This window comes from Rhinolophus ferrumequinum, chromosome 2 (assembly GCF_004115265.2).
Source record: "Rhinolophus ferrumequinum isolate MPI-CBG mRhiFer1 chromosome 2, mRhiFer1_v1.p, whole genome shotgun sequence".
Lineage (NCBI taxonomy): Eukaryota > Metazoa > Chordata > Mammalia > Chiroptera > Rhinolophidae > Rhinolophus > Rhinolophus ferrumequinum.
Genome location: NC_046285.1, coordinates 98,286,837 through 98,313,523, shown reverse-complemented (window position 1 = coordinate 98,313,523; position 26,687 = coordinate 98,286,837). Strand labels below are relative to the sequence as shown.

The following is a 26,687-nucleotide window of genomic DNA, read 5'->3' as shown; positions in this document are numbered from 1 at the left end:
CCCAACAACTTGATTCCCATTTGCATCCTGTCATTTCCTTGTACCCTCTTCTTGATGTAGAAGATGGTACAACTAATTGCAATGTACTCGATGTTTTAAGACGTATCAGCAAATAAATGAAGCAGCCACAGTGAGGGAAAAGTGTATTTCACAGTCATTATAAAAGTACATACATTTAATAATGGTCACATAAATACAGTCCTTACTTATGACCAAATTGTACAATTAAAGTTGACTTTTCCTCCTGGACTTCACACGAAGACAGTTCACTCATTTCCATCAGTAACTACAGGCTGACTGAGATCACAGGTGCAGACTAATGAGAGACAGTTATGGGTCAAAGAGACAACACGCTTTCTACTTTTATACTTACCAAAGGGAGAGTCAAGTTTTCCATATAAATATAATAAAATAATAAAGAATTTAACATTTCTTCTTTCATTCGATTTCATAGATTTGTCAGGTGCGCACACAAAAAATACAGTTCACCCTCCATCCTCACTCCCTCTCACCTCTCACTGGGTTCAGAATAAACCTGAGTTCACAGTTCAAGTTACCAATGGTGACCTGGTCAGTTAGTTGTATGACAGTCTACAGCTGTTCTTGAAGCATTTGAGGAACAGGAAACATGTCCCAATGAGATAACAGTGACACAGAAAAGCTCATGTTCTCAAGGAAAGTCAAATACAAGAAAGAGACATCAAGGGCTACAAGTTCACAAGGCACGGGTACACAGCCTGGGAACCTGCACAGCGGGACACCTGTAGCTGGAAACCATCTTCAAAACAGGTTTCTTCACTGATCCAAAACCAAATGTTTTCATGTCAAATGGACAGAGGGTCTCTTTCAGATGCTTCTTTTCTCTTCTCGGATTAAAAAACTCTTTTCAATGGAAAGTTCCAGAACTCAGTCTGGAGTCATACAAAGAAATCACACCAACAGCTAGGAGCCTGACTCCCTCCTAATAAGGCCTAGAGCTGAGGCGATCCCATCAAGGGGGAAGCAGCAGCTCCAGGTGTTGTCACGGTCGACCAAGACTGGCCATCGCAGTAGCTTGGGGGTCAGCCAAACATTTGCTCTCTCTTCGCTTGGTCAGAGATGTGGGGGCAGAGGGAGGTCTCTACTGGTAAATGAGCAAAGATGAAGAAGCATCCCACCACTCTCTGGCATGGGCTGGCTGCCACGGAAATAAAGGCGGGCTCTGCAGTTCTCAAGGTCCGTGGCCTGTTTCAGTGAGCTGAGGGGACTAGCCCTGGGGTGGCCAAAGCAGTGGTTTCTGTCACGCCTGCTCTAGTCAACAGTTGAGGACTCCACACCATGGTGTAATCTGTCTCCTGAATTAATTGCTCTCCAACCTGTGCCAATTCTTCTTCTTTTCCCAATTCTGCTCATGACCGAGCAGTCCCCAGTAAGTGCCAGGGCCCAGGCCCCACATGGAGACACCCCCCTGGCAGGCTCCAGGTAGACGCGGTCAGACAACACTGTGTTCCACAAAACGCACACAGGGACAGCAGGGACACAGAACCGGAGATGCATCTTTGGTTCGATCCTTGGTGAAAGGTGTGAAAACAGAACGTGGACTCAAAGCCTGTTTGAGGAAGCCTGCTTTCCTCAAAGAAGACACAGTACTGTATTTTGAACATGATCCCTGGCAGGCACGCTTGCTCATACGTCACAGCAAACTAGCTGAGCTCTAAACCACACTTGTTTTATGGCCAGCTTAAAGGTAACTTGCCTTCCAGATGCATCCAAATTCAACCTTAACCATTTTCTCTCCTTCTGAATAACCAACTGAAACTATGTCCTATGCCTTCTGGAAGGATCAGGGCTATGTTGATACAATGGCACAAACGCAGAGCCATCAATCACTGTAGGTCATCAGCCACAAAACACCACCTGGGTGAGTTTTCATGCCCTCCACGCTTATCCTCTCGTGAAAATATGAGTTTGGTGGAACCACTTCTCATCTCTCCATCAGGTTTTTAAAAATCATGTTACTTCGATTTAATGACATCACATAAAGAAAAATCATCTTTGGAGGAGATAATTTAACCATTAGCAAGTCTCAAACAAAAAAAAAGAAAAAACTGTCAAAATCTTCTTTCAGGTTTTTACATCGAATATTGAAACATTTAAAAAATAATAAAGGTATTCTCCTAATTAAAAAAAAAAGATCTAGTTCAGAAATGAGTTCCCCCTTTGGTCTTTTCCTTTCACTGGGGTCCCCACTGTTTGGACCAGTCTTTGCCCAGCTGTCCCTTTCCGCCCAGAGGGGGCAGTATTGGTGGCAGAGGTTCCTGCCCTCTTCCTCTGAGGTTCCTGGGGCCCGGTGCTCTAGGTATGCACCTCTACAAAAGGCAGGGAAACCATGGTCTGGAGGAACTGCTTTGTGACACTGCCATCAGTCCCCCACGTGACTCTGGCCAATGGCTGAAAAGAGAATGATCCACTGAGAGGCACAAGCAGAGCACACAGTGAAAAAAGATCTGGTAACAGTCTAATCTGAGTCACCCAGAGGCCGATGCACGGTGTTCACCCCTGAGTCCAGCTGAGGGAGGTGGGTGGAGGGCCAGTGAGTAGGTGGGAGGAAGGAGGAGGTGAACGATTACCGGCGGCGCCCGCCGGTAGACAACCCTCCTAGGGAATCCCAGCCTCTCCGGGGTCCCTACACAGGACTGCGCAGTGCAGGCTTTGGGTCTGTGGATTCCACCTGTTCCACAGATGGGACACTGCATGGCCACGAAGGATGCTCCACGAGAGGCCTTGGACTCTTCCCACCCTGACCGACACGTGGCGCTGTTCCACTGCTTTCCTCAGCAAGCCCCACGGTCCCAGTGCTGGCCCAGGTTAACACTGGCCTTTGACGCCATCAGCCATGTCAAAGGAGAGGCTCGTGGGGGCCAGGGGCTGCAGCGGCGGCAGGCTGGCCTCCAGGGGCCTGTCTGCAGCCGGCTGCTGGCTCTGATGCCGCTTCCTCAGCATCTGTCCAACACCCATCATGGGGAACCTGCCTCGGCTCGTCACACCGTTCGGGCTCCCCAGGGGTCGCGTGGTGCCGTTGCCGGAAACCAGAGGTGGGGAGCACACGCCCTCCTGCTTTGGGGGGCAGTTCTTATCTTCATGAGCAAAGGAGACCAGAGTGGGATGCAAAGGAGTTTGGAGAGGTGACGGGCTTCCGGGCAGCAGGACTGGCGAGAGCGTCCGCTCACCGGGTTTCCCACGGGCCCAGCCCCCGGGGGAGTTCAGAATCCTATAGTGATGAGACGGGGAGAGCAGTTCTGTCTGGTCGTCGTGATCGACTGACTCGAAGGAGCGGACCATATCCAGCATCAGAGGGTCTTCCTTGGGGGGGACGCTGGTGCTCCCAGGCCCCTGCTGAGGGGACTCCGGTTTCTTGACAATTCTGGGGGTTCTGGGAGGTGGGACAGGGATGAACTCCATGGAAGAAGAAGCCACACAATTGGAGTCTGAGGTTTTACGGAAAATATTGCGGCAGCCAAAGGAATCTGCACACCAAGAAAGCAAAGGAAATCATGAAGACAGCCACACACACAGTGGGCACGGCCCTTCCCCCGCCTGCTCTGGCCTCCAGGCGCACGGAGACAGTGTGCTACATGGGGAGGTCAGGAGGAACCAAGAAGCAAGGACCTCAGCATCCGGCTCTCCCCACAGGGCCCAGAAGGTCTTTCTAGAATGGAGGAGACAGAAGGCTGGTGACAGGAGGTCTCCTGGGTTCTGGTTTGCCTCGTGGCAGCAGTTTAACATCTGCTCTCCTTTCCATTGCTTAAAATTCTGGACACTGCCAAAGAGCCTTTGAATAAAACAGGTACATGGCTCAACAGAATGACAAAACTGCTGGAAGGACACTGACCAAGCCCAGCTCGCTGAGGACCTGTGAGGTTTGGAAGGAGCGGCTCCCTCATGACTTTTTAAAAATTGGGGTAAAAAATACATACCGTAAATTTATCATTTTAACCATTTTTTAAGTGTACAGTTCAACCCTGCTAAGTACATTCACTTATCGTGAAACCAAACTCTTCTTGCAAATCTAAAACTCGGTACCCACTGAACAATAACTCCCCGTTCCCCCTCCCCCAGCCCCTGGCACCACAATTCTACTTTCTGTCTCTGAATTTGACTAGGATAGGCACCTCATGTAAGTGGAATTACAGTATTTGTCCTTTTGTGTCTGGGATGTTTCACTTGCATAATGTCTTCAAGGTCTATCCTACTTGTAGCCCGTACCAGAATTCCCTTCCTTTTGAAGGTTCCCTTATGACTTCTGACCTGACGGAAGCCTCATCCAATTCTGAATGGGGGTGAAACACTCTTCATCTATATATTTCAGGCAATGAGCCAATCCCCAAGGTTTCCATCTCAAGTTGGCACAGACTGGAATCCAGGCTTGCAGACTGTGCCAGAAAAGAAAGGGGAAACCCCCACCCATTTGGAGCTGAGGGAAATCACGCCAAGTTCCTGTGAAACAAGCTCTGTCTGAACCTCCTTTTTCTACCATCACATTTCATAAGCCCCCATCAAGGCCCAGCAGCAGGAAAGCAAGCTGTTGCCCACCGGAAGCAATTTTGGGAACACCCGAGATCCCTGGGAATCCTCTTCACTTTCTGTAAATACATACACAGATGCCAAAGAAAATCTCCTCCTCAGGCCAGCACAGGTGCCTGAGACTCACAAGCAGACGGAAATAAATTTCATTTAGGGCTAATGTCTCCAGTATCCCAGCTGGCATGTGAGCAGGCCCTCCCCTTCCTGAGATGGCTGCGTGCCCCCAGCTTGGAGCCCAGCTTCTCCGTCTGCCCAATCCTGCTTTCTTCACTTCCCAGAGGTGTAGATCCTGTGAAGATGCCTCCCTCGGGTGCCCTACTGAGCTCCCTGACCCCAGGGCACGGACCCGGACACTTCTGCATCACCCCCAGCAAAAGGGTATGGTCATCCACATGACCCCGTGAGTTCATCTGCTCCTCTTCCTCCATCAGTACCAGGATGCAGGACACTGCACTGCTCAGGAAAGAAAGCTCTAGAGCCAGGCTGCCCTGCTGGAAATCTGGACTCCACCAGTCACCAGCTCTCCGAACACATCTCTGTGCCCATGTCCTTGTCTCTAGAAATGAGGGTGAGGATAATCTCACTGGGCTGAGTGAAGAGCTTGAAACAGTGCCCGCCACGTAGCGCGTGCTCAGTGCTAGCAGTTACGTGGGCTCCAGGGCACTGGAGCGTGCATGCTCCAGACAAGGAAAGTACCACAGAATGGACCCCAGCTGTGGGGTGTCACAGTTACCCCAAAATACGTAGCACTGACCTAGACTTCCATGGGGAGATCCACAGAATGACATGGTTAAGAGCCTGAATTTGCTGCTGGTTACAAAGCCAGAAGGAGAATCCACTGCGGGGGAACGAGCAGAGTTCCTCCAGGGTCCCAGCCTTTCTGAAACTTAGAGAATGAAACCGAACCAAATGGAATTGTTCTTCTCTGGGTGAGAACCAGGTATGAACTTCCCTGATACTTTCCTGCTCCCCAGGGAAGCACTGATTGGTCTCAGACAGCCAAGGCCCTCTCTGACCCTCAGTCTCTTCATATTTAAGATAAAGGGATTGAAGATTGGACTGCACAATCTCTCCCGTGCCTTCAGTAATAAGAAGCTGTCCTCCGCCCCAGTTGGCTTCAGGACACTCGCCAGCTCCCTGTGCACCCCGTCCCTTCTCACAGTGTGGTTTAAGCCTGCGCAGTGCTTCCTTTCCGCACCCCTCAGAGCTCATCCCAGAGCAGGGAGACGCGTGTTTATCAGTTATCTGATGTGATGGACTCTGAAAGAGGTGGAGAAGCCCACATGTGTATCTCCCTTAATCCACCCGATAGCTCTGACAGGTAGGTTTCCTTTCACAAGTAAGTGAACCAATTAAAATCTTCAGAGAGTAAGGATCTTGGGCAACAAGGAGTCGCAGAGCTGGGGTTCAAGCACCCTCCCCCCACCCCAGGGCCCAAACTCCATCAATCCTACCTCAGGCCCTCTCAGGGTCCACTTTCCTGGTGAAGGCCCCCATACCCCAATCTCTGCCCCTGCAGCCTGAAAGCTGTCCATGGTTCCATAACACCATGCACCCTGATCTCTACTCCTGCAATACCTTATGCCCTGAATTCTGTTTTCACAATACAATGTACCTCAATTTCTGCTCCCACAATGCCGTGCACCCTGATATCTGCTTCCATAGTACAATACACCCCAAAATATCTCCTCCTATAATACCATCTCTCCCAAGCTCTGCTACTGCAACCCAATTTATATTCCTGCACCCCAATCTCTACTGCAATAATTTATACCCTGATCTCTGTTTCCACAATACCATGTACTCCATCTCTGCTCCTACAATACTGTGCACCCCATCTGGGCTTTCTCATATCCTGCCTGTACAGGTGGCCAACGCCACGCAGTTTGGACCTTGATGGCTTCCAGATTAATTGAGGTGCATTAAGTCTGCTTTCCCATAGGGCACAGGAACAGTGTCTGTCCCAGGGGCCCACACAACCATCCATGAGGGGCACACAGCAGCCACGTAGCTAACATGAGAGGCCTGGAGAGTACCCCGAGCTGACCCACCTTTGTCGGGAAAGCCAGACTTGGGGGCCTTCCGGTCCCTCAGCAGGGCCTTGGTGTTCTGAATCTGCGTGATGAGCGAGGCAGAGGGCTGTTTGTGTGAGGGCAGGTTCTTGTCCAACTTCTTGGAAAATGGCCGATGAAGAAAATCCCCTCTTTTTTCTTGTTCTTTGGGCTTTTTATCCTTCAAATCAGAAGCAAACATATGTACTCAAACGCACATGAGAATATACAATGTGATTCCTCTTTGAAGAGTTATCCCTGTAGGTTTGAGAAATCCCAACTTTTCACAATTTTGTGCTCTTAAGGCCCAGCGGATGCTCCAGGGAGACTACCTCCCTCTCCCTGGGCCACAAACAGGCTTCCACGATCCCCAGCTCCCTGCACTGGGCTGTTTTGAGGTATTCCAGCAAGGGCAAGGTCATCCCTAGAGGTCAATTATTCTAGAACATTCTGAACAAACTAAGGCAAAGCAGATGAGGACTTCTAGGAATCTGCTGTCTTATTTAAAGTAGAGTCCTAAGATTCTCCCCATAGTAGTGGTTTCGCAAAGGCAACTTTGCAAAGCAAATGTAGCCACTTCATCTTAACCATCAGTTCTTGTGTGTTCAGTCAAGCCGAGGACGTGGACAAGAAACCCAGGGGGCCCTGCGCCACCCTGGCTGAGTGCCTGACTCTTTTTCCACCCTCTGGTCATGTGAGCCTTACTTGTATACTTAAAAATGACACGATTTAGCCATTTTTGCTGTAATCTTGCCTTCACTGAACTCGATTATAATCTCTCTGACAGGAGTGAATTTGACTATCATATCTTCAAACCCACAGCCTCGGGCATAAAGCCAGGTACACAGAGAAGGTTTAATAAATAGTTATCGAAATGTTAAAAAAAAAAATGCGAGTGGAAACCGAAAGGAATTAAAACAAACTAAGTTCAAGCTTCTGGGAAGAATGATGCCACTAAGACATTATTCTTTTTCTGGCCCTAAAGACTGTTTGATGTTTCCTGTTAAACAGAGCTAACTGAATCCCTGACCTCACCCCGAAAGAGGGGGAAAAACAACGAAAACAGATTTTCACATTTTTGCCTTAAACTTCAAGAGCATTTGCAATTCAAGGGAGCTCATCTATTTTTCATCGATGTTGTTGCAAAGCTTCTCAAGGAAACATCTCCTTGCACTGGTACAGCCTTTTCCCGTGAGGCTCTTCAAAGCCTTTATGGACGAAAGATCAGTATGTCTAGTATCTGAGTGGGAAAGGGGGACAGGGAAGAAATGGAAATTGGGGAAGCTGAGCTGAGCTTTCACTGTCACTGTGAGGGGTCTACGCCTTGGCTGAAGTGGCCTGTCCCCAGGGGAGGGGTGACACAGGAAGAAATGAGAGTCGACGCTTCCAACAACTCCTTCTCAGTGTCTGGGCAGCCACCTCCAGCCTCCAGGACACTCGGAGTGCCAGACACTATAGGAAAAGCACAACCTGCACTGACGAGGCAAATTCTGTTATCCCCTCTTACAGACAAGGGAGCAGCTGGAGTGGCTAAATAATTCACCCAGGTGTGGCAGGAAAACTCAGATGTTCACAGCTCTGAAATTCAAGAGTTCTTAACTCCACACTGCTCTCTGGGCGCCTGGGGCAGGGCCAGGTGATTCCAGTGGCAGACAGGAGGGACGGACACAGAGCCTGCTGGGGACAGAGACTGCACTACAGTCTCAGGACTCCAGGTGGGTATCCGGGATGCTAGGGACAAAGCCTCGTGTTCCAGGTCGTTGTACAGGATGCCACGAAGGGGAAAGGGCCCCATTGGTCCAGGTCGCCTTGGTTTGGGCCAATCACAACCCTCCACCTTTCCCTCTCCCCGCGTCTGCAAATGCTAATAGGCTCCCTGCCTCTCGGCAACAGCAAATGAGCTTGCATGCTTCCCCTCCCCCCAAGCATCAAAGGAGCCTGTCCTGAGAAGTCTGGCAGAATTTTCTCCCTTTGCTCTGTTCTTTCGACCTCTCTTTTTTTATGAGGAAAGTCAACAGGTCTGCCTGTTAACACCTTAAACAGGAATAAAGAAATCAAATGCACTTTGGTGATACATTGTAAAACAGTATTTAGAAGAAGAGACAAAACTGCAGTCCCCTCCTTTCCAGGACTGCTATCTTCTGACCACGAGCACACCGTCCTTTGGGCTGCTTTGTCGGCGTCTCCATGGGTGCCCCTCGGCTCCTTTCCAAATCTCCCTGGGTTCTCAAAAGCTAAAGGATCAAGATGCAAAATTTCGGGGGGGACCAGTATCGCCCCAGATGGAGTTCATTAACAGCAAGAGGGGCACAAGGCATGAGTTTCTGTAGAAAGAGACGGAGGCTGGTTCTAGAATTCTGTCTTACAACCAACAAGGATATTTGGCAACAAGCAGAAAGCCCATTGTGGGGGCCAAAGAAAGGGAAATGGACTGAGGACTGAGAATTGGGGGAACCCTCTGCTCTGACCAGCCTGTGGAACTTAAGCCCAGGATCCTGCACCCTATTGTTTTCTCCCCACCTCCCACCCCCGACCCCCCTCCTCCAGCCTAAACTAACGGGTGATTTCATAGTGACCAGTTGCTCTGAGGATGCCAGGAACTGACCACCTGACCACTGCCTGCTGGGGACACACTGCTGGGTTGGTCCACGTGGAAGGGTCCACGGCCCACAGCAAACGTGTTTGTTTACAACCAGCCAATCTTAGTGACCTCCAAGCACAGGTTATCAAATGCAGTGGGTCATCTAATTACACCTTTTCATGTGCACGGCCTAGTTTCTCCAGAAGAGATTCCCTAGGGAGCAAGATACTACAGGGCCTTACATAACAGAAACAGATCTTCAGAGGGATTAGTTATGCTCCTCCTTTGACTTGCTGTGCCCACTCCGTGCCTCCCCTCTCAGCAGGCCTGCTGCAGCCTGTGGGGTCTCTCCAGAGGTGCTCCTCATATACCCGCAAGCCTGAGGGCAGGCGATGGATCTAAAGCTGTTGGTTCAAAAGGTCCAGTTTGGACCCCCACTCAAAGTCCGAGCCCCCCAAGGCAGGTCAGAGAGGGGACCACAGGAGGCCCCCGATGCAAGCCCCACACAAAACAGCTTCTTGTTTTCTTTAAACCACCCACTGCCTGTGTGCGTGGATATTTACAAAACTGAACACTTTGAAAATGGGGCCCCATAAAGAGTTCTCCACCAAGACTCAAATCGTCACGGATCGTTTGATGGAGGAGAGGAAGAAGCCAGGGAGTGATGATCCACTAGGCTTCTGGAGGGAGAGGTCTGCAGGGGCGACAGCAAGTGGGCGGGGGAAGGCGGTCCTGGGAACCTGATCTGATCTCCCGGGAGCTGGTCCCTCAGACTCTTCCCTGCAACTCCAGCCTCCTGAGTTCCAAAGAGCTGCACTCCTCCCCCTTCCTTCCTGGTTTTCCTCCTGTGAGCACAGCAGAGGGTGACTTGCAGCAAGTCACTTCCCTCTGAGGGGGGAAGTGTAACCAAAAGGGTGGGTCCTTCCAGCTCTTGGAGTATAAAAATGAAACTCCCATCGCACCTGCTTCGTCAATTTTACAAGGACAGATGTGGCCGCACCTGCTCATCTCCCCAGGCTGCAGGAAGAGCTACTGCCCAGGAAATTCACCCTGCCACCCATGAGATGAAACAGGACCACGGGGAATGAGGCCGGCAGCAGAGGAGCCCTGGAGACTCTGGACAAGCCGAAGCTGTTTTCTTAGTGTAACTACCAAGGGCAGCTCAGCATGGCTCTCCTGGTGAACTGACCTCACCTGGCTGTTTGGGACATCACAACTGGTGTGGACTGTAAGCACCTGAGATGGTCCAGCGGCCCAGCTGTTGTTTGATGGTTGGTTTTGATTCCTTGCTGCCCATCACATAAGGGAAAGCTGCCACGGCCTGATTTTGCCGTAGGAAAAACATCGAATGAGTTGAGAAAAAGAGGGCGTGGTTCATAAATTAGGCCACTGAACCAGAAAGCTCTGGACTGTCACAAACCCCACTTCTCATACAGATAGAAACACGAATGCAGAGCCAAGTGTATGGGTACAGCAACAGTCGACTAAACATAGAAAGCACCAGTCTGATCCGAGGGGATTCTGATAAGCCCACTGACAACAGGATTCTGCATGTTTTCATGAAGGCAAGGACAGGGGTGTGTGGAGCCCAGAGCCCTAGGCAGAGATCTGCCGACCTTCAGGGGGATGTGTGACGGTTAATTTCATGTGTCAACTTGGCTAGGCATGGTACCCAGTGTTTGGTCAAACGCCAGTCTAGATATTGCTGTGGAGGTATTTTTAAAAGGAGATTAACACTTAAATCAGTAGACTTTGAGTAAAGCAGATTATCTTCTACAATGTGGGTGGGCCTTGTGCAATCAGGTGAGGCCTTGAGAGAAAAAGACTGAGGAAGAAGGAACTCAAGCTGAGACACCAACTCTTCCCTGGGTGTCCAAGTATCACACACACACACACACACACACACACACACACACTGTTGGTTCTGTTTCTCTGGAGAACTCTGACTAATCCATCATAAATCCCAGATTCTTACCTGCACAGCATGGAATTCAAGGTCTCTAGTCCAGGTGTCCAAGGAGGCCTGTGAAAAACAGCATTTTTCAGCAATTCAAGAAGCTGCACCTGTTCTTTTTCCCCCCCTAAACTCTTCCTCCTACCACTTGCATCTCTGTTTGAGAATTTTTCATTTCAATGTTTGTAGACAAGAAACCAAACTCCTCAATCATCGTGGAAGCAGGCAGCAGATGTCCTAAATCACACACGGAATAGATTCGCTTAGGTAAGTTTTCTATTAAAGCCTAAGACACACATAAGGAGGAATGCTCTAATGATGAGTGAGAAGTTCAATGCGTTTTCTCAAACAGCACAAATACTCACGGAAATGGCACCCACATCAGGAAATAAAACCCACCCACACCTGGAAGTCCCTCCTACCTCCACCCATGGCCTCTCCCAGTCCCCCAGGTAACTACCATTCTGATTTCTAATAGTCTGGATTGTTTGACTTGATTCCAAACTTCATTTTAAAGAGTTGTATAGATTTTGAAGTAAGACACAGTGCGAACGTTTTCATATTTTACGTTTAAACTTACAGTCCCTGTTATGGGTTGAATTATATTCCCCCCAAATTCAAATGTTGGAGTCTTAACCCCCAAAACCTCAGAATGTGACCTTACTCGAAGATAGGGTCAGGACAGGCCTGTCGTGTCCCCTGTGAAGCTTGGGGACAGTGGAGCGCGTGAAACCTGGCTCTCCTTGTTGTTTGGAAGAGACCTGTGGGTGTTACCTTGACAGAGGAAGTCAGGTTAAAATGAGGTCATTAGGATGGGCCTTAACCAACGTGACTGGAGCTCTTACAAAAAGGGGATATCGGACACAGACACAGGGAGCACGCCACGTGACGGTGGAAACAGAGATCGGGGTGCTACTCCTACAAGCCAAGGAACCACAGAGTGCCAGCAGCCACCGGAAGCCAGGAGAGGGGCCTGGGGCAGATTCTCGCATCGCCTCAGAGGAGCCAGCCCTGCGACACCTTGATGTTGGACTTCAGCCTCCAGACTGTGCGACAGTACATTTCTGTTGTTCAACGGGCCCCGTGTGTGGTGCTCGGTCACAGCAGCCCTAGCAAACTTGTACAGTCCCTCTGCTACCCTCGGCACAACTTTTCTTCCAAAACTGCTCTATTCCGTTGACACTACAGAAGCCCTCCTGGATCTAGTGTACATTCATCTGCAAATTATCGTGATTCTCAAGGACTCTAACAAAAATGGCTTCTGGCTCTATCTGGTCTTCATAAGCCAATTTAAAAGTGATCACTGCCCGGCCTTGACCCCACAGTCCTCAAGGGCCCCCTCTTTTAGAAAGAGGAGTCCCTGGGGCGCGGGGCTGAGGTGTTCTTAGATAAGACACCTCACCGAAGTGTCCCACTTTTATAGACATAATCTCTGCCTTTTACAGGATGAAGAGGTGAAGAAAGTGGTCAAGTCGTAACATCACAGCACTGAAATCCCAAAAGGGAACGTTTTTCAACTTAATTCAGCAACTTTGTCTCCTAGGAGAAAAAGAAGTGGAATTGAGACGAACAAGCAGGCCTGTTTGCATTCGGCCTGGGGACACGGCCCTGAGCCTCTCCCCAGCCAACTTGTGCACAACCTGAAATTTCTAGCCACCGCCCCTCTCCCCACCCCAACCCACCCCATCCCCACCAGCTTCTCGTCCTGGACCAGCTGATGGCAACCAGAATGGAACCCACGGAGGCTCTGCGTGGGCTCCACCTAGAAAATCTGGGCTCTTTAGACTTTCTTAACACTTTTTCTAACTGGCCCCAATCACTTTCTAGGTTCCAAGGGAGACGAGTCTAGTAATAGCCTGTGATTTAATTAGCAGGAGTATTGTCGCACTTTGGAGAAAACAAATGGATGGATCACAGAAAACTGAAATGCCGGTTTCCCGTTAGTATTCCTATTTAAACTCCGGCTGTTAAATATTTCAACAAATGTTTAAAACACCATGTATTTTCAGGCCAAATGAAATAATCATCCAAGAAAAATCATTTGGATGAAAAAAAAAGAGGCCCCTATCCCACCACTGTTCTGACACTTTCAAACACACAACCGCAGGGCAACCAAGGACAAGGGCATCAGCCAAGTGGCTTAGAGGCCACTTAGGGCACACTCCCAGGGGCACGTGGAAGGCGCAGCTAAGTTTGCACGGTTACTTGAGGCCCTGAAGAGTCAAATGCAAACCAAGACAAAGGAGGGCCTAGCAGTGAATTCTAACTCCCCTGGGCCCCAGCTGAGGTGACCACCCTCAGAGCAAGCGGCCGTCATGGGCCCCTCCCTGCCTTAGGGCACGTCTAGGCTGTGATGACAGTGCAACTTGTGTGCTATCTTGCAGGTGTTCCTTCTGCTTTCATCAAGTTAGGTGTCCCACCTGGGATGTTCTACCTTCTCCAGGTGCTGTCCCAACTCTATCTGTTTTCTCAGACTCGGGTTGACGTCCACTTTATTCTTTCATTTGTTCATTTGACAAGTATTTATTGAGCACCTACTGCATGCCAGGCTTGGTGTAGGCTCTAGGGATACTGTGAGGAGCAAAAGGGACACAGTCCTTGCTCTTAAGGAACTCATAGTCCAGAGGAGGGGAGAGACATTAATCAAATAACCCCTGAACAAATGAAACTCTGCAAATGGGGCAAGTCCCAGGAAGCAGAATGTGGTGTGACAGCCTGTACTGGAGGGATGTGACCCGATGGCAGAGGTCTATGAGGAACTGACATTGCCTTGGGATCTGAAGCTATAAAGACATAAACTTAGTAAAAAGAGGTGAGGAGAACATTCTGGAAGAGGAAACAGAGTGTGCACAGCTCTGGCAGCCCAGAGCACAGAAATCTGAAGGCCCATGGGAGTGAGCACAAAGCCAGAAGCCAGTCCAACCCACGGCATAGTGGTCACATCACGGAGTTTACCTTCCACGTTAAGGGAGCAGGGAGGGGACATGATCCAATAGCTCACTCTGGCTGGCAGGGGAAGAAGAGAGCGCCAGGCAGTCATGGGGAAGCAGGGACGCCAGTTAGGCTGTGGCAGAGGTCCAGGGCAGAGGTGATGGTGGCTGGGCCCAGGGCGGGAGGGTGGGATGGGAAAAAGAGAGCTTTGGGAGTCATCTTGGCAGATCTTGGTGACAGACTGGCTCTGGGATGAGGGGAAGGAGCTAAAAGGACACCTGGTTCCTGCCCTGTGCTGCGGGAGGGGTGGCATCTGGAGACAGAGAATGGGGTCAGGGCTGGTTTCAGGTGTCCTAGATTTGAGAAAACCTTCACTCATGCAAGATGTGTAGTAAGCAACTGGCCAGAGGGTCTGGAGCTCAGGGGCGTGTGCCCCCTCCACCACTTCCGCTCTCCTGCTCTCCGTCTAAAAGCCACGCGGGGGTATACAGCTCAGCCCCACCCCACGCACCTACCTTCCAAAAGCTTCTGTCCATCCTTATCATGCTGGGGCCTTGCAGCCTGTCTCAGAGGGCGGAGGCCTCCAGCCTGGGGTTGAGGCTAAGCCCCACCCTGGCTGCTGTCACTCCATACCCCTCCCCTACTCCCCCACCCTCACTCCTCCTTCCAGCAGAGGCATGTCCTCTCCTTTTCATTGCCTGTGTCATCGACAGAGAGATGGATGCTGTCTTCACTTCCCCTCTTCCCCTAAATCCATACAATCTCTTTTCTGCCTTTGCCACCTCCACCAAGCTGTTCTCTCTAAGGTCCCAGGACAACTAGCTGCTCAGCTGACACCGCTGACCGTGTTACAGTTGACCTTTCCCATGGTTCCCTACGTGCCTCCTGCACCCTCCCTGAGTGCCCGTCATCGTTGCTGGTTTCTCGGTCACCAGTGTCTCCTCTCCTCTGCCTCCTTCACTCGTGCCATCTCCCAGGCTCGGTCTCGATTGGACAGCTGCGCCCTTGTCCCCTGGCCTCGACGCTCAGGGAGGCCCCTTCCCAGTGCTCCTGTCACACTGACAGGTGGCACCCGTGGCACCAGCCTCACTGGATTGTCCAGGCCGTGTCCCACGTGCTTTCCCTTGCTGCCAAAGAGCTCAGCGCACTGCTCATTTACAGCCCTGCCACTTCTTAAACACTGGGAGAGTCTCCTTTCCGGGTGACATGCAAGGCTTGTGGAATCGGGGTGAAAACTCTGAGCTGGAAAATGGAAGAGGGAAGTGGGCAAGCCCATGACCTCCTGCAGGGCACAGATGTAGGGTCGCTTTTTGATTTCTCCCCAAAAGGAATTCCTGGGTTTTGCAGGAGAGGCTCCTGTGGCTGGGGGTTCGGGGGAGGCTGCAGGGTGGCGGGGGAATCAGAAGTGGGTTCCCTGGGAAATCACCGAGAACACGGAGGAGCCCCACTTGACAAAATGACGTGTGAGGAGTCTGGGGTGGAGAGGGTGGTCACCTGGGGGTCCTGGTCCTGGGTCTGGAGTCCCCAGGCACAGTCTCTTTAAAAGCATGTATGTGGGGTCCAAAACAAGTGGCCATATGGTACTCGTTTTTACTCTGAAATCCAAGAATCTTGGTATTTTCTCTCAGGTATGCGCTAGGTAGCATCAAGTAACCAGGGACCGCTGACTGGAAAATCAAGCTTTTGTCCAAAACTTTTTTCCATTCCTCACCTTACTTTCTTTTCCTGATGCCAAGTGGTAACGTTCCCTTTTATTTCTGAGCACTTGCTTTTACCTTTTGGAGATCTGGCAGTGGATTCCAACCTTGGCCGCTCCATGGAATCATTTAGGCATCTTTAAAACAATACTGATCCCCCCGCCCCCGGGCCGGGCCCTGGCCCCGGAGATTCTATGGAACTGGTAGGAGGTGTGGCCTGGACATCCGTATGTTTAAATGCCCCTGGTGACCCTAATGTGTGGCCACAGCTGAGAACTGCGGTTTGGAGACTGAGCGATGGTGGCTCCACTGGAAACCATTTCTCAAGGGCTCAACTAAGCAAGTATTTGTCTTTGGCTACTTCTATGTCCCACAATTACTGGTTTCCTTTCCGGTCTCCTCCCAAAATAGAAATCCACTCTTCTGCGAGATCCTGGGTTCTGCCTGTGGGGGGAGTTACTCACCTCATAGGGCTCTTTGTTGGGCCTGCACTTTTCTATCTGGTAGAGCTGGGTCTTGCAGCAGATGCTGTCCTGGTTGTCAGATTTCTACCAGAGAAGAAGAGAAAAAAGCATGGCTTAACTCACAGGAAATACAAGTGTCCGTTAAACAGTCATTAATTTTTAAACCGGTGCTTGGCTAAAAAAGTGGTTGGCAAGACAGCGAATTGTAATACAAAGCCTCCTGTGAGGCAGCCTGCAGGCAGGACGCAGCCTGGGGACAGCCCTGGCCACGCGTCAGGAGACCTACTTCTGCTCCTGTCTCTGCCAGGAAAGGGCCAGGTGACCCTGGGCAGGTCACTGGACCTTGCTGGCCTCAGTTTTTTCATCTGTGCAGTGAAGACTACTCTAAGGTGTGAAAGAAGAAATATGGGAGCTGGGAAGAATAACTTATTTTATTGAACTGCTGAATAGGATACAGATCTTGCTTATTTACAAACAGCCTTAGTCCCTGCCTGCTCTCCCCACTCCAAAAGTCACAGCAATTCATAATACAGCTTAAAGAAGAAGCCAGACAACTGCACGTACGCCGATCTGGGGGCACGATTTAGGTGCTAGTCCATCTTCAGACAGGTGAAAATTAAATGACTCATGAATGAATTTATCTACCAACAAATATTCACAGAATGTCATTGCAGGATCTCCAAATGAAAATCCACGCTTTCGAAAAGGAAATAAGAATCAAGAGAGAAGGGGAAACGTGGCAAATAACTAAGGTCTTATATTTTATTTTTTAGTTCAGTAGCTTCATTTTCAAAATTACATACGAGTTGTTAGTAACTGGTTGACAAGATTAACAGCTGGGACGGTGCACACAGTACAATTAAATTAGCCATCTGTAGAAATTACCGAGCAGACCAGCTGTGGTTGTCTTGGGCATTAATTCACTCCAGTTAAAAGCAACCACTACCTAGACACTGGTTGTCAGACCAGGTATGTCCTATGACTTAAGGGTTACGTGTGAAATGGACACAATAAAATAAGAAGCTTCTCCAGTTAGAACTCCATGAGCTGAGTTTCCAGAGAACATTCTCAGTAGATACAATCATGCTCAGCCTTGCAACACGGCAACACTTGCAACCCCGATTCTGGGCAACGGGGAGGAGCCCAGAACACAGCAGATGACAGGACACCCAGACAAATCAAGACACCGCCTGAGAGCGTCAGACAAATGTCTCTCTCACGTGGGATGAGCTGCGTGAAAGTTTAGGAAGAGTGTGATAACCAAGTTTATATCTATAGATGTGGTGGTAGACACAGGAAAGGAAGTATTTAGAAAACTAAAGTCCCTCCATTTGACTGATCGGCGTCCAAAAATCTAGTTCTGCCAAACGGAAAACGGTTGAATCTGCGAGCTTAGGTAGGAAAGCCACAGTGTCATCTTTTAAATAGGTGAAACCATGCACTTCACAATCAGTTTCATGGAAACACTTTCTAAAACCTAATTTTTGAACAATATTTATCATTTGAAAAGACAATCAGTATGTTGATCCTCTTTTCTTCCTTTGACTTTAAGAACTATGTACATTCTTAACTATTATCCTCTACTGTGGGGGTCCCAAATGGTGTGACCTTGAGTGAAAAAGTTGTATGCAGGCACCTACAAACTATGCATATTTACTTATAAATTATAAGCATGCAGCACTGTACTAGTGTATCATGTACATTGTAAAATATATAATAAACTAGGAATTAAAAATAAGAAAGAAATGGGGATGTATGGTCTTCTTATATGACACTGTCTCTAAAGTCTAGCCTGAAAGCTGCATATCTGTCCCCATTAGAAATGTCATCCCCTCTGTACTTACATGAAGCATTTTTTTCCCCCAGAAAACTGCTCTTATTTTTAAAAGGCTGTTACTGTCGAAAATGTTTCTTCTCGTATACATCTTTCCTTTGGTGGTTCACCCAGAAAAGTAATTCTGTGGATAATTTCTGACCTCAGTTCTTTCTTTTGTTGAAGCAAACTGCAGCAAATACCCTAAGCTGAATCAGCACAGAAACATCTGTACTTTCATCCAACTGTTTAACAAACCTTCCGCCGAGCTTCACCATCTATTCAGCAATGTTTTCTAGATGTCTCCCAAATCTATTCGCCAAAGAGGCACACTCTAACCATCTTGTCTTCTGGGCATTATTTTCGTCATTTCTTCCACAGCAGGAAGAACATTATTTGCCCAGTTGTGGGTGGATTTTCATCTTTACCTCGAATATAAAAACCTCAAAAAGGTGTCTAAGCATATCGCTTAGTGAACATATGTGAAATACTGGACTGATTATCATGTGACTTACACTAAAAAAACTTTAGAAGTTCATCTTCATGTTCTTGATCTAAACGTCTTCCTTACAGTGACGACCCCACAGAATCAGATCTCAAGGTGCCATACACACAAGGTGAAGGTCATCCTTCATGACAGTGGTACGAAATCAAATTTCAGACGGGCTTCCTGACAATCCTGAATTTCTGTGGCAGACCTCCTGTTAGATCTGGTCAGCCCCCACCATTCTGAGTAGGAGAGTCCATACTGCCTTTCATCCAATTTTCTTTGAGGAGTTATTTTTAAGCCATTGTCCATTTGGAGAGAGATGATTTAGTCAAAACAACATCCTAGCTGCTAAAGCATGTAAATTCCCTTACCTAGCCACGTATGAGCTGCTTGTGGCAGAACGATGAAGGTGACCAAGGCATGAGGGTACCACTGTTCACCCCAGGATGTGGGATTCTCAGCTGTACCTCCTATGTGACCCAGGCCACCTGGACTCTCTGATGCCCAGACTGAGAGAAGGGGCCTGGGTCAAACTAGTGAAGCTCAATTTCATTCTTATTTTCTGGAAAAGTAAATGTACATCGAGGCTTTCTCCAACACCATGCTTTAGAGATAACTGCCTGAGAGGCACTGCTCCCCACCTTGCATGACCACACAAGTCCCCAATGCCTTTACCGGAGGAAACCCAAGTAGCTAAGAGGTAACAGAACAGAAAAGGCATAGAGAAGCTGAAGGGCAAAGGGGCTTGAATCTTTCACAAGTCTCCTCAGGGCTCAACTCTGTAGGAGGATATTGGAAAAACACCTCAGATAAAAAGCACTCGCTACCTGAGAAGCAGGTTTTGCTACTATTTTACCCCACGTTCAGGAAACTCCGCCTCACATCAGTTGAAATTAACAGCTGAGATCAAGTGTCAGCAATGAGGAGAAACCTTGCGTGTAAGAGCTCCTTTTTCCACAGAGAGAAACCGCCACTGGGGCCCTACTCACCCCTGACAAATAGCGCTCGAGTTTCTTATTTAAGAGGAAGTAGACAGCCAGGATGTGACAGGCGCGGTTGGACAGCACGGTGTTGATCACGTCGCTGTTCTTGTAGCCCAGTTTCTCGGTCATGTGCAGCACCACACTCGGGCTCAAGTCTTCCAGGGAAATCCTGCGCGGCACAGGGGCAGAGAACCCGTCACCTCCCCACCGTCACGGAGAGGCTCGGGGCCTCCTTGGGGATTCTCCCAAGCACGGAGGCACAGGACACTCAGGTCTATTCATTCACTCCTTCATCCTTCATTCACTGGACTCTTTATGATGAAAACGTTCACACATACATACAGAAAGTAGAGGGCGTAGTATAATTACCCTAGGTGTGCCCACTACCTGGATGTCCTACTTGCTAACACTTGGCCATGCTTGCTTGCTCCATACATTTCTTTCTTTATTGCTAAAGTATTTTAAGTCCCAGAAATCATGACATTTCATCCCTAAACACCTCAGTGAGTATCATTAAAGGCCAAGAACATCTCCTGCAGGATCGCAATACACCCAACAAAATTTTAGTAATCTCTTAATATTCACTAATATCTAGACTATATTCAAATTCTTCCAGTTGTTCCCAGGTTTCTTTACAATTTGACATTCTCTCCTTAAAATGCATTTATTAGACCTAGGTGGAGCCCACACTTGAGTTGGACATAAATTAGGTTGGGAAAGGAGTATTCAGGAGCCAGCCCAGTGTGAGCTCAAGTTCACAAATAAGGAATTTGAGCCTCAGCTGTAAAGTGGGATAGGTTCAGAGGACAGGTTAAAACTTCTTAATGGGAGTATTATAAAGATTAACTCCTTAGGATAAAGTGCCAAAGAAATACCAGGCATTCATTTGTTCATTTTCATTCATTCATTCATTCAACAAGTCCTGCCTCATGGAGTTTATATTCCAGTGGGGAAGAGAGAAAATAAATTCATTTAGTCTTCATGACAGTCCTTATGAATAGGTACTATTATTTACCCATTTTCAGATGAAGAAACTGAAGCCCACAGCAGTGAAGTAACTTGCCCAAGATCACATAGGCAGGAAGTAACAACCCCAGAAACCAACCCAGGCAACCTGGCTCAGTCTACAGCTAAACCTCCACACTTATGGCCTCTCCAATAAACAGACACTCCGAGTGGCTATACAGAACAAGAAAGCAGGCTGCAGAGTATAAAGAGTATGTTAGTAGTAGGGGTGAATATTCATTAGCTAGAACATCCTAAATCCTTTAAGAAGATACAAATATGGCACTCTGTGAGCAGAAGCCTAGCTAGCACACCTGGTTAGAGAGCTCTGTAGACCCCCGCCAAAGGGTGTGAAGATATTTTCGATGGAATCTCAGAACCATAATACCCTGAGAAACCACACAGTACAACCCCATAATGATACAAGGAAAGGAAAGCAACTTGCCAAGTCATAGCCGGTTGTTAGGGGCAGAAAGAGCAGACCTAGGTGTGCAGACCCTCTTTCACCACAAATGGTGTGATCTACATCAGCACTCCCTGCACTAACTTTGACTAAGTGCCATCCAAACAAAAGCACCCAAGGAACCACGTATCTACTTTCCTCACTCCTGTTGGTCACAAAAATCACAAATTCTAGATAACAGGTAAGAAAGGGGTTAGAATAACACATGGTAAAAAAATGTTTGTTGAGAAAGAATACAATTACTTGAACATTGCCAAAACACTTAACACAGAAAGCTTCCTTGTTTGAAACTACCTAGTAATGTCTATGTTGGAGTGGCCCTGCCCCTGGCTAATCAGACCAGTCATTTGACTCCATTCCTGGCCAATCAGACCACGCCTGTATGCCCGGCCCTTGGCCAATCAGACCACAGCCACACTCAGTTGGCCCCACCCTCTACCAGGAGCTGGCCCCAGAAGGGAGAGTGCTCCAGATGTGGGTGCCACCAGGATGGGGCTGGGCGTTGGAGGTGAAAGGAGTGTCATGAGCAGCAGCAGATACCCCCTCTCTGTCTGTCATATCCTTTCTCTTCAAAAACAGGAGAGCTCTGCCAAAACGTTGACTGTCAACTGACCCTTGGCTGAGAGTAATATTTTAAACATTTTTCAAGAAGCAGTGTATATATTGGGGCTCTCCAATTATTGAATTTGTATTATCTCTCCATGTTTGGATGATATAAACAATGGCAAAATGTTCCAGAACACTAGGTATAATTCTGAGTAAATTCTCATGAAATCCGTTTGTATAATGCCACTTTGATCTAACTCTGCCCTGTGTCACCGAAGACCTCCTTGCCTTCCCACCCTCTCCAGAGCTAAAAGTATATTTTATAGCTTCATAAAGAAAATATTTTTCTCAGGTCACATGCTCTTATCCCATTCATCTGTGGACTGGTAAAACCAGAAAAATAATTATCTTTTTTTTTTCCTGCCTTAAACGTTTTTCAAAATAAAGACTGTGAATAACATATGCCATCCCCAGCAGTTTAGAATTCCTTTTTTGTTACTTAAAAACTGAACACTGATTTGCCTCTACTATAATATAAGTAATGGGACTTACATAAACAGAAGACACTGGGTGCTGTTTTATTTCTTATCCAAGATCTTAACCATTTTTACAATCTGCAGCCTTTAGGCTTCTGACCAAGACCAAGTTCAAAAATTCCAAATCAAGCAAAACCAGTATAGGATGCTTGAGTTTAAGTTTTAACCTACAAAAACCTGTCTACAGACTGTGGAAAAACTACAAAATGAGATAACCACAGCATGATTCTTTTTGAATGAAGATTTGGCCAACAAGGAGGGGAGACTGTATTTCTAACACCAGCTCCACTTCTTTCAACAGCAGCCATGTTGAGTGAACGGGTCATTCTTAGACCGTGATTGTGTTGGCCTAATGACTAATTTGGCTGCCACCAATGGCCCCTCCTCTAATAGAAAGTATACCTGTGTGCTGCTCTCATTGTGAGTGAGCATTGGTAACGAGGCAGGGCCCCTCAGCTTGGCTTTCCGTCTCACGTCGGGGTAATATTTCTGGTGTCTGTTTCAGATACTGGCCCAAATCGAGCCGGTGTTGGAAACCAGTTTATTTCCTTGGTAACCTAGACTTTGTTTAAATTACCTCCCACGAGTCAAATGCTAAAAAATCTAGATGCAACCACTTCAACTAAGGCCATGGTGAGTGTACGTTTGACCAGGAGGGTGGAGACAGACACCAGGAATGTCTACTCATGCCCCCTTAAGTTCTTCTAGAATTTCCTCCAGAAGACAAAGCCCGTCTCATTTGGAGAAATCAGCATCACAGCTTTCATAAGCCTTGGTGGAAGTTTCCAGACCTTCATGAGCATTTTGAAAATATGATCACAAGAGGACACCTCTTTCCCTGCCCTGTCGGTCCCCCATCTGTCCCCCTTCATCAGTGGACCTCTTGTTGTCATCAGAGATTGTCCACTCTGGTTCTGAAGGAGGAGTCCATGTGGTTCCCAATCCTGGACGGTGTCCGACCCAGGTGGTCTCCACACTTGATCTGAAGTAACTGAGCATTTCCTCACTCAGGTTAGTTATAACCACGTGTTAAATGAGTAGAAAAAAGGTACAAAGAAATGTTTTCTTGTGCTCGGTTTCAAATCTGTAGTCAGTACCCCAGCATGGAGATGTGACATCCCTCAGGGTCCCCATGCTGTGGATTCTTTCCTTAAAGACTCCTCCTCATAGAACCTGCTAAGGCGCAGCCTTCACAGGAAGTCCATGAGGAAACAGGGCCTAAAGCGAATGACTCCTTTGGTTGCCTTTTCTTCCTACAACCAACATTTTAAGGCAGGGGACTGACTCGGGGCTGAAATAAACGTCACAGCAAAGATGTAGCAGAGGAAGAGCTCGAGGGTGGTTTAAAAGGGGAGAGAGGCAACTCCATGATTCTGCCTGATGCTGGCAGGAGAAACCATGGGTGGCTATCTCTCTCTCTCTCTCTCTCTCTCTCTCGCTCGCTCTCTCTCTCTCACACACACACACACACACACACACACACACACACATTCGGGCCACAGTTAGTCTAAAGCATCCCTTTGGGTGAATCAGAGAGAAGCACCTCTCTTGGAAGAAACAGCCCCTGGGTAGCAGGTTTGACAAGGGGAACGTGGGGCCTGGATTTTAGCCTCCATCCACCCTCCACTGGGCGTCCCCTGCAGGGTGCATGGGATTGCCTGTCTACACTTCCTCTTGTGCACTGAGGGGGGCTTGTCTATGGATGTGTGGATGCGGAGTGGGGAAGGGCAGCCACGAGAAAACGCAGCTTGTCCTTGAGTCATGTACAGCTTCCTGTCCAGAACTGCTCAGGGCTTGTAGGACAGGCCCCCTCTGGCCCTGGAAGGGGTCCCTCTGTTGTCTGCACTGGATTACCTGTTGGGATAGGTGACATTACATGGCACTTTGCCCATGTAATTCTCATTAAGCCAGCGATTGGCCAGTGCCTGCTGAATATTGGGCCTCTTCACAGGGTCAGGTTCCAGGAGAGAGCGCAGGAAGTTGATGGCTCCTGTGAAGACATTAGACAAAGAACACACCAGTGTTACAGGCTGAATGCAGACACCGCTGAGACTCAAGGCAGGTGACACACCACCTCTCCTGAGCCAATGCCTGTTCAAGGGATGCCTCTGGTACATGGTAAAGCAAGAGGCATTTTGGGGTCCCAATGCCCTGCACTTCCCAACACAACCTGTGATCTTTTCTTGTGGTCCATCTCTTGTGAGCCAGAGATGTTCTATTTACAGTCTAGAAGGGATGAAAGAAAGTGAAGAGAAAACGCTTGATCTCCATGTAAGTCTTTGAGCACTCAGAAAGGAAGCAGAGGGTCAGGGCATTCTAAATAAGACCCTCTAATTTGGCCCTCATTGTGCGACAGACACCCAGAGTCTCAAGAGGTTGGGGAGATTCTGTTTTTTTTCTGGTCCTTTCTTTTAAAGCCACTCTCCATAACTGCCCATTTAGTCCCAAGAGTCTGAACTGACAGTACAGCACCCAGGCTACCCGGAGCCTGTGCCCACTGAGCAATCAGATCAATGGAACACCAGAGAGCCAGTTTTTGCAGAAGTGTTAAGTGATCTCTAACAGCGACTCAAGTTTTAAAGTTCTAGTTCATGTACAAAGTTCTAGCAAGCACCACACTGGAAACCCAAATCTACCCAATGGGCCTTCTCCTTTTGTGCTGTCCCTCAAAAATGAAGGGGCTGCTGGGTTGCAAAGTATGCTAGTAAAATTTGTCCTTCTTTTTCAGCCTCCCCAAAGTTTGCTTCAGTCACGTCAGTTACGCTGAGCATGGTAGGTAAGGGAAAGACGAGAAATACTGACAAACTACAAAATCCCTACAGACCCTTTCCCTTCCATCCAGGGCAAAAATGGTTTTGTCAGATGCCTTGGGTCTCCTTTTGCTAACAAATGTTTATAAAGCACCTGCTGTCTACCCAGCATTCGGGATAGGAAGTCGGTTCATCTCCAGATAGAACATTTGCATCCTTCAAGATTTATAACAATGGAGAGAACTACAAGACATGAAAAAATTTATCTATAATGCACATGATGAAGGTTACAGGCTCCAAAATTGTTCAGCATCCGAATGTGCATGTCCTCATGTGGATGAAGACAGCCAGCGACTGCTTCAAAAGGAAGATGGTCTGTCTTGTTTGCATTGTGGAATCATGATATTTTCTTATCCTATACTCCTTATTTTATGGAGCATTGTCATATTGTCTGTGCAATACAAAAACATTTTTCATGTAGTTTTGTACCTGATGGCCAATTTCCAATATGTCAAATAATAGATCCTGGAAAATCACCTTAATTTGTTTGGTCCCCAAACTTTTCTATCCTTCTCTCCAAAGCTATTTTTCAGGTTTCTAAAATAATCTAACCTTCTGAGGAAAAGTCATAAAAATTCTCACTTTCTCACAGGCTTTAGCTGTCCTTTTAAGACTGTCCTTTACAGAATGATGGGTGTTTTCTGTCAAACCCATTTTCTGCAGGAGGAAATGAAGCCATCAAAAGAGAAGCTACTTGTGATGCCAAGATCAACCCCAAAGAGACGACTTTTGCTAGGTCATGCCATCAGGTGACTCCTCCAGGGGAGGGCCTATACAGTTGATGAAGTCACCAGAAGGTCATCTCCCTTTAAAAATGTAGTAGGTAAAAAGATATGTGTAGACACCAGAGCAGTCATGAGATACATTTAATACTCAGGTTTTATAGCTGGGTCTCCAAATAAAACTTTCCTAAGATATTCTTCACTGGTCTGAAAAGCAAACAGATCTCCAAAAAGGGGGGTTCTCTATCTCCCTTCTCTCAACTCCCCTACATTGCAAAAGTCTGGTGGATGCTTAATAGGGGACATTTATTGGTCAAAGAAAAACGACGTGGGCTTAATGAATTGAAATGGGGAGGCTGTTGAGATACTGACTTTTCTGAGACATCTCTGTCATGTACCCTCAAAGGACCTCAACAACAACCCAGGCTACTGCCAGGCTTTCTCAGAATATGATTAACCAGAAGAGCTAAAAACAGACTGAATGAGCATTTTTGTTCTATTTTCAGAACCAAGCACTCTGCATCTCCACAAATTGCTCATGAGCCCGAGTAATTTTAGTCCGAATCTCTACAGACAAATTTTATTACTTTGGACATCACAAACATGGCCCTACGATCCCAAAAGGACTTTGAAGACATCTTTAGAGCTCTCTGAAGTTGGTGTTAGGGTCTTGAAAATTCCTGTGACTCATGAGCAACAAGGATTATAACAATTCTCCACTGTCCTGGAGAGCCGTGGCAGGCGTGGCCTTGCTTCCGTCACACTCCACTCTTCTGAGCTAGCACGTGGGCTCTCCACTCAGGCCTGAGAGTGGGGGTGACCCACAAGGAGTGCTCCCTCTCTCCGTGCTCCCATCACACGCATGGCACTCACCACTCAGGTGCAAAACCTACTTTCCTTCCTGAGGCATCAGCTTTCCAAAGTTTGGACTGGCTTGGTACTGTGCCTAGGAAAGGGCCACAGAACCCAGAGCCACCAGACTTGTCACATTAGTGTAGCCCATTGGAAACAAGTGGAGTCCCATCCCCACTTGAGGCTCCTTCTTTGTCACCTCCTGGGTGAAAGCAGCACTGACAAC

The 26,687-nt window shown here is 48.0% G+C and overlaps 1 protein-coding gene across 1 annotated transcript in view; it reads right to left on the bottom strand.

Moving 5' to 3' along the window:
• Positions 1–368: 368 nt before the first annotated feature.
• Positions 369–26,687, bottom strand: part of HUNK (hormonally up-regulated Neu-associated kinase) — a 99,334-nt gene continuing 73,015 nt past the window's right edge. The window contains exons 6-11 of the mRNA XM_033091010.1: positions 23,932–24,067; positions 19,534–19,696; positions 16,242–16,325; positions 11,171–11,218; positions 6,615–6,795; positions 369–3,506 (exon numbers count right to left, since the gene is read on the bottom strand). Of these exons, the coding sequence (XP_032946901.1) occupies positions 2,848–3,506; positions 6,615–6,795; positions 11,171–11,218; positions 16,242–16,325; positions 19,534–19,696; positions 23,932–24,067 (1,271 nt within the window). The 3' untranslated portion in view covers positions 369–2,847. The remainder of the gene's footprint in view (positions 3,507–6,614; positions 6,796–11,170; positions 11,219–16,241; positions 16,326–19,533; positions 19,697–23,931; positions 24,068–26,687) is intronic.